Genomic DNA, 7,961 nt, shown 5'->3' on the forward strand with positions numbered 1-7,961 from the left:
AAGTGGTGACGTTTTGTTTTTGTTTTCCCCCTTTTTTCCTTCGTTCATTCTTTGCTCCCTCTCTCCCTTCAATTTGCCCTTCTCCTATTGTGTGTGTGTGTGTGTGTGTGTGTGTGTGGGTGGGTGGGTGGGTGTTCTTTGGGTCCGTGTGCTTCACAGTGACCAGGTCTCCCTCTCTCTCCTCGCGTCCTCTTACCATCACCGCCCTTCACGCCTTCTTTTCTCGTTACTTTTTTTGTTTTTTTTTTCACCGCCCCCAAATCGCACCCTCCATTCCTCGGCTGCCCGTCGCAGAACCGCTTCTCTCGTTGTACGCCTACCGTGTGCTCTGTTGTCTCACTCCTGTTGTTTGTTTTGTGGCGTGAAGGAGGCCCGGCGCCTTGTTCCCTCCTGCTGCTCACTCTCTTCCATTGCAAAGCCTTGTCGACTTCTGCGTGTCTTCATCGTACTCTACACTGCCCTCCTCCTCCTCCTCCTCCTCCCTCTCTCTTTTCTCTTTTCTTCTGTTCCCCACCCACCCAAAGTAAACAGCAAGACGCAAAGAAAAAAAAAAAAAACAGTCAAAGTTCAAAAGAAGCCAGGGCACTTCAGGCCGTTGTACACACCCGCGCGCGCGCTCGTTATTTTTCACGTTTTCTCCCGTTCACTTTTGCATCTACTAATTAATTTACGTGCGCTCGTTTCCCCCACCACCACCGCAAGTATTCCCTGTCGTACATATCATCCACGCTCTCCCGTTTTTCCTTCTTTTTTCTTTTAATTTTTGCTTGCCTTCCTCTGTGCGTGTATGTGTGTTCCCTTTCCTCAGCAACCCTAATCAATTTCGCACGCTCGTCCCCTCCACAGCAGCAAGCAGCCACACACGTCTTCTGTTTCTGTGGCTCTCTCGCTTCCCTACTTTGCTCCGGTTTTTTTGAGAGGGTTTCGGTCTCCTCTTGCTTCACCTCTGAGCCATCCGTCTCACTGCCATCCTTCTCCCCTCTCTTCCTCCCTCCTCCTTCTCCTCCCCCACACCCCACCTCACACTCCCGCTGCTCTCGTGTACCGCGCGTTGTTTTGTTCTTGTTGTTCTCGTGTGTGTGTGTGTGTGTGTAAGCCTCTTGGAAGTATCAGCGTCACTCCCCTGTCTCCCCTTCTCTCTCGCTTCGTAAGACAGGACTTTGTTGTTGCTCTTCTTCTTTGCCTCCTCGACCCCCCCCCCTTCCTCCCCTTCCTCCCCCCTCCCCTTCATTTTTTTTTGCGAGTGAGCGCGCCACCTCTTCTGCGGTCACCTGTTTTTCTCCCTTTTTTATTGTATTTTTAGGTCGGTAGGTTCTCTTCGTGTGTGTATATATATAATATTCTTTTCTGCCATTCTCCCCTTCTCTTTCTGGTGCGCCGAAACTTGAGCGGCAAGCGTAGGGCGAAGCGGGTTTGTTTTTCTTTTTGTGTGTGTGTGTGTGTGTGTTGCTTCTTGCGTACGTATTCTATCGCAGCCACCGTTGGGGCCTTCTCCTCTTCCCTTCAATTATTGTTACTTGTATTTCCCTGTGTATCTGTGGGTCGAAGGATCAGCCCCACAAGTACAAGATGGGCGCTACCCCGTCACGTGAGGCGAAGCCGACCATTCGGTCACTGCGCTACGGCAACCACGAAATCGGTCTTATCCCGATCACTCGCGCCTACTTTAACGACCAAAACCCGCAACTGCGGCAGCAGTTCATTCGTGTTCGAAATGACCCTAACGTGCGCTATAGCCATACACGCCCTCGCGGCTTCAGCATGGCAGAAGTGCCTCCTGCCAACTATACTGAGGCAGACCTTGAAGCTTTTCTCAGCACGGTCGAGCGCTCTCTGTTTGACACGAACGAGGAGATGCTCGACGCCGGTGCACTGCAGACGCCAACAATCAGCATGGCGCACCTCCAGCACCTCATGCAGTGCGACGGGGAGGTAGACGTGTACGACCCAACGCTGGAAAAGGAGGTGGAGGGGAGCGATAAGAGCAGCCAGCCACCCACTTCCGTCGAGCCGTTCTTCCTCGGCGCTATCGGCACGCCATCGTTGCCGCCCCACAATAGAGTCAACAGTGGCCACGCGACAAGCCCGCAGAACCCGTACCCGGCGCGTGAGACAACGAGCTGGCTGCGTTCTACGTCCCTGTCCCTGCGCGCCTCCTCGTCGGACGAGGCCGGCAACAGCCCCGCCCACTCGACGTCAGCCGTGTCTGCCACTCTATCTCTCAACGCTACCGCGTCGCACATGCTGCTGCCTCCGACTACGCCGACGGCGCCGCCGCAGGATGAGAAGACGTTGAAGATGCCGAGCGCCGAGGACTGTGCAACCGACTGGTTCCTCAGGCTCAAGGGCTTCCTCCAGGCGCACCACCGCCACGCGGACGAGTCCTGCAGCCCCAGTGACAGTGACACTCACCACCGCCATGAGCAGTCGCCGTGTCCGTCCCAGTTCTTCAAGTCCGAGGAGTATATGCGCTTCAAGCGTGCCGTGCAGCCCGTGCCATGCGCGGTGTTGTTCATCTACGTGAGCAACCGCGAGGAGCACGACTGTTTCACGTTCCAGGGCCACCGCGTGAACGTCATCGGAAGCTTTGACATGCGCAGTCACGACGATGACCGCGACACCTTCACACCAACGCTTCAGATCCGAAAGGCTATCCTCAAGGCCGCCGGCGACCGCACGCTTGAGCGCGTGCTCGCGCTATCGACGAAATACTACCTGGACAGCTTCACCGAGATTGTCCTTCAGCAGCTGCAGCGACGCCCTGTTGCGGAGCTGTTGGCGGGCCTTGGCGAGGAGGCGCGAAACCTGCTGTGCGAGCTGCCCACCAGCCCCCTCGTTGGCGGTACTGACGGCGGCTCGTCCATGTACGACCCCGTTTCGGTTGCGCGGGCGCTCTTCTACGAGCGCATCACAAAACTGCCGCTGGTCGTGTCGTCCCCCTTCAACAACTACCCTGCTCTCAAGTTCATCTACGACTTCACCTCCCTCACGCACAGCATCGAGAACAGCCAGTTCGTCCGCTCAGGCGACCTGCGGCTGTGCACGTACGACCGTGAGAAGGGGGAGCGCGGCATCGTCTTTCTATTCCACGGCCGCGCGCTAGCGCTTACCTGGCTGTGGGCAACCACACAGACGCAGACGTCCACGGTCCGTGAGTCGTGGACGCAGTACACACTGTGCGAGCATACCCAGTCCCGCGAGCGGCGCGTGCAGCACTGGCTGGCCACGGATCCACGGGCTAAGACGCTGCTCGGGGACTCGGCTATCACGACGTGCTTTGAGCAGCACCTCGGGCACCTCCACAGCGAGATCGTGCGCGCGCGCAGCACCCCGACGGACGATGCAACCTCGTGGTCTGATGTGCAGGAGTACAGTCACGACATGAAGCTGTACCGCATCTTTCTTTCCCCGCTCTGCGGGCCGCTGCTCACGACGGTCAAGACGGCGAAGCCGGAGAAGGTGAAGGAGCGCGGCAGCGTCAAGAAGGCGTCGACTCCCAGCTCTACACCAAGCACCGCAGACGGCGGCAATGCATCGACGGGCTCTCGCGGCAGAACCACGTCGGATCTGCGGTTGATGATGATGTCGCCACCAGGGAATGCTTTGCCCGCGAACAACCGCAGCTGCGTGCAGGCACACGGCAAGAAGTCCCCGAACAGCCCACTGAAGGGCCTCAGCACGTCTGAGAGGACCCCGTCCACCTCGAACTTCTCCACCAGCGCCGCAACTCTAGGCGGTGGCAGCAGCAGCAGCAGCGCTCCGCTCGGCATGAGCAGCACCGCCAACAGCACCTTCCTGCACGCGCCCCAACACGCTCCTTCGTCCCTCAACGGCGACGGCGCGACGCGGATGACAATGCCAAGCAGTTTCATGGTGCCTGCTCCCTTTACTAGCCAGGCGGCTCCGATTTCCGGCATGCATGGGCCGATGCCTATCTATTTCACCGACCCGCTGCAGCAACCGCAGCTGCAGCCTCCGTCGATGATGCCGCCGAGCAACTCGCCGCAGCCGTCACAGTCGATGGTGACGTCGCCGAGCCAGCCACCCACAGCGGTCTCCACCGCATATGTTATTCAGGTATCCAGTAACGGTGTGCAGACGCTGATGCCCATCACATTTGCGCCGACCCCGAGCTCAGCCATTCCAAGCGTGAGTTTCTTCCAGGCAGACAGCTCGAAGACGAGCAACGCGAACGCGCCGAACGCGGGAGCGTCCGTGCTCGGCGGTGCCTCCTCCCCATACCCGCATCCAGCTCACAACCTCGACGGCGCCACTGCCATGCCGTACCCAAATATGATGGTCACCTTTGCCACCGGATACGGCGGCGCCCCAATGGCCACCATGCCCTATCAGATGGCTCCGCTGCACTCGACGTCACCGATGCTTGCGACAATGCACCAAGCGCCGGCACAACTTGTGAGCGACTCCACTGCGTGCTTGGCCACACCCAAAGCCTACATCCCCGTTGGCTACTTCAGCACGTCTGTGCCCGGGCCCGCTTCTATGCCGCATTGAGAAGCGCACCTCACCCACAGAGACACTAGAGCGTTGGAAAAGTGGCGTGCTTCTCGTACACGCGCACAACAGTTTATGGCAGCACAGACGCAAGCGGTAAACAGCGGTGAGGTGGTGCGACGTCCTCTCCTCCGCTCGCTTCCACATAGAAAAACGACAAGGATGTATCCTAAGCTTCAGCAAGAGCATAGGCTGGAGTCTTGGCAAGTGTATGTGTACGTAGGGAGAAGAAGGCGGGGGAGTGGGGCACCCACCCACCCACTCGCTTCCCTGCCGTTGGTTTCTTGCAACCACCTGGCGTTCTTTTTATTCCTTTGTGCGACGATGTATGTATATGAAGAAAAACAACAACGGCATTGCTCAGCTTCTTCTGTTGTCTATTTCGTTGCTCTGCTTTTGGGCTCTGCCTGTCTTTGTCTGTGTGTCTGTGGCTTCATTTTGATGTGTATTGCTTTCTCCTCTCCAATTCCCTCGTCCCTCTCCCCTCCCCTCCCTCCATCACACACACGCGCGTTCTCTGGTCGCGCCTTCTTTTGATTGTTTGTTCTTTTACTTGATGAGTAAGTCAATCAATGCTTCCCCCGACCCTTCCCCCTTCTCTTCCGCTTTTCTTTTTATTTGGACTTCGCGCTCGACTTTCTCCCCCCCCCCTCCCCCTCCCTCCCTTGGTGCGTTCAATCACTTGTTTCCGTGCATGTTGTTCGTGTGCTCTTCCTCCGTTCACTTCGGCAGCCACCTCTTTTTTTCTCTCTCTCCCTTCTCTCGTCATCTCGGCACGCGCGTCCTCGCGTGTCCACACGTTCTCCTACTTTATTTTATTTGATTGCGGTGTGGTTGGCTGGCTTCCTCTCTCTGCCGCTGTGTGTGTGTGTGTGCGTCGATTGCGCGTTCTTCGTTTTACCGTCACTTTACACACACACGCGTGCACTCTTTCCCTCTTCCGCCTCTTTTTCTTAGGCGTTTCTTGTTTGTTTGTTTTTTGTTTGGACGCGTGCCTCTCCTCTTCTTTTATCTTTAGTTTACGTGATCTCTTCTCCTGCGTTCTTGGCGTGTGTTGGCGCCCTTTTTTTCTCACGGTCTCGGTCTTTATGCGCTCTCGCTCCTTGATCGTTTCGTTTTATGCGTGTGTGTGTGTGTGTGTGGACTTACTTCTCGTGTATTGCTCACCGTGTTTCTTTCTCTGCCTCTCCCTCCGGCAGATCTTCGCGCTTTTCCTCTCTTCAGCCCTCTTCCCATTTGTGGGTGTGGGTGTGTGTGACGGTGAGTAAGTGCGATTGGGGGTGAAGGAGGGAGGAGGCGGTCGTTGTTGGTACTGTCTGCCCAACGGAGCTTTCCTTTTTTTTGTCGCTTGGCTCTCCTCCTCATCCCTTTTCCTTTTGTATTCCTTCTCCTGTGTGCGCTAGCAGGTGGACGGGTGAGAATGGGTACACCTGCCGCAGGGTATCTCATCTCCAGCACCGCCACACACAATCTCCCCCTTCTATTCACCGTTCTGTGTGTTCGTGTGTCTATCACATTGAGACTCACAGACACAGAGGCATATGCTCTGTCACATGCGGGGACTTCTAATGTCCCACGAGGGCAGGCAAAGCTCACTGCGCTTTCTTTTTCATTTATTTATGTGTGCGTGTGTGTGTGTGAACGCTAGAAGGGGACGGACGTCACGATGTTCTCGTTTTCTTTTCTTTCTCCGGCTTACCCGCAAACCCCTCTGCAAATTCTCTCCTCGGTTTCCGAAGACACTCCTCACGTGCGCGCAATGCTGTGGCGTTGCTCTTTGAGCATGTGTCTTCGTCCAGTGTGTTTCATGTTTCTCCCTCTCTCTCTCGTACGTACCACTGCGCTCCCCCTCTTCCTATTCTCCCGCGGTCGACACAACACGCGTTTACATGGTGTATGCGAGTGGGGGGAAGGGAATCACGCATGTGCACCGTTTCTTCGCTGTCCTCTGTTTGTTTGTGTCTCTTTGTTTTTTCGTTGGTGCCTTGTGCTGCATACCAGCATAACCCCCCCCCCTCTCCTTCAGCAATGCCCTCCCCCACACACTCACCCCCACACCCACATCACACACACACGGACAGACAGACACAGCCTCTTTCGCTGTCGAGCAGTGCCTCTCCTACCTTCCTCCTCCTTGTTTTTTTGTTCTGAGCCGCAATCCTCTTCCGCTGTGGCGCATCTTCCAGTGTTTTTCGCGCTTTGTCTGCCTTCATAATCCACCGATACGTCTTTGGTTTGTTTTTCCGCATGTTTCTTTGGTTTTCTCTGTGCGTTGAACCGTCGCCCCCGCTTTTTTTTTTGAAGGGAAGGGGGTTTGTTGTCGCCGATGTCGTTTATTGTCTCGTGTGCTTCAATGGTCCCCTCCCCACTAGCACGCCAAGATCCGCCTCTCGTTCTCCTTTATTTCCTTCCTCTCGTCTCCGTACAGAGAGCGTCCCATATGCATGCGGATCGAGATTCACTGTGCGCGCGTGCGTGCGTTTGACTTCTCGGTTTGGATGTAGACTGTGGCACGTTCGGCCCGTATATACGTGTCTACATTTATACGCGCCTAAAACAGGGAAGTGATCTCGAGTCTTTTTTCCACCCACACCTTCCGCCGTCCCCCACACACCTTCTCTCCCCCCTCCCCTTCGCCCACCAATCTTTCAGAGCCATGTGCGCAGAGGCAAACACGAAAACGCACACGTCCTAAGTGGCATGTCAGTTGGCCTCCTTCACTGTATGCGTTGCCTTCTTTGTGTGCGTACGTGTCCTCCTTGTTACTCCTACCCTTTCGTTGTGCGTTTCTTTATACTTTACAAGCAAAAGAATTTTTTTCTCTTCGCGCTGGTGCACTGTGGCACCCGCGTGTTCTCCTCCTATTACGTATCATTGCTAACACCACCAACACCACCCTCCCTCTTCTTCCGTCGGTCCGTCTGCTCTCCAGGGTGCGAAAAGACGAATTCATGGGGGGTTGTTTGCTTTGTCCTCTCTATCGTGCGGACCTGGCCACCGCTTCTCAGCCGCCAGGCGGGCATCCCCCACCCACCCCCCGAAATCGCGGTGCGCGATGCGGCACGCCACGACGAGAGGTACTCGGCGGCAACCGTCCCACACCAATGAGCAAGGACCCTGAGCTCACGGAGCGACAAGAGTCCATCCTCGCCCAGCTCCATGTGAGTCGCATGGAGTGCGGATGGTGCGCTGGCGGCTCCTCCACTAGCATTGTGGTACCCCCGCCCCCGCCTGCTTCTGCTATGAGAGCGTCCGACCTGGCGCTGCGCCGAAGACGCTACGCGAGATTCGCGGATCGCTCGAGGCTCAGAGCACACCTCATGTTACGCTGCGAGGGCCTCCCCCGTTTGGTGTCTGCGGCTGCCCCCTGCGCCCCCTTCGGAATGGCAGGCTGCGAGCCCTTTGTGCCCAGGCACATGCGGGCAAGCTGTCCAGACATGCCCCCA

General features: G+C 56.5%; 1 protein-coding gene across 1 annotated transcript; it reads left to right on the plus strand.

Moving 5' to 3' along the window:
• Nucleotides 1-1,569: 1,569 nt before the first annotated feature.
• On the plus strand, nucleotides 1,570-4,515 carry LMXM_20_0700 (conserved hypothetical protein; the record flags this gene model as incomplete). Its single annotated transcript, XM_003875088.1, has 1 exon — nucleotides 1,570-4,515. The coding sequence occupies one exon, from the start codon at nucleotides 1,570-1,572 to the stop codon at nucleotides 4,513-4,515; it is 2,946 nt and encodes a 981-aa protein (XP_003875137.1).
• Between the last annotated feature and the right edge of the window lie 3,446 nt (nucleotides 4,516-7,961).

Source organism: Leishmania mexicana, chromosome 20, assembly GCF_000234665.1.
Source record: "Leishmania mexicana MHOM/GT/2001/U1103 complete genome, chromosome 20".
NCBI classification, from domain to species: domain Eukaryota; phylum Euglenozoa; class Kinetoplastea; order Trypanosomatida; family Trypanosomatidae; genus Leishmania; species Leishmania mexicana.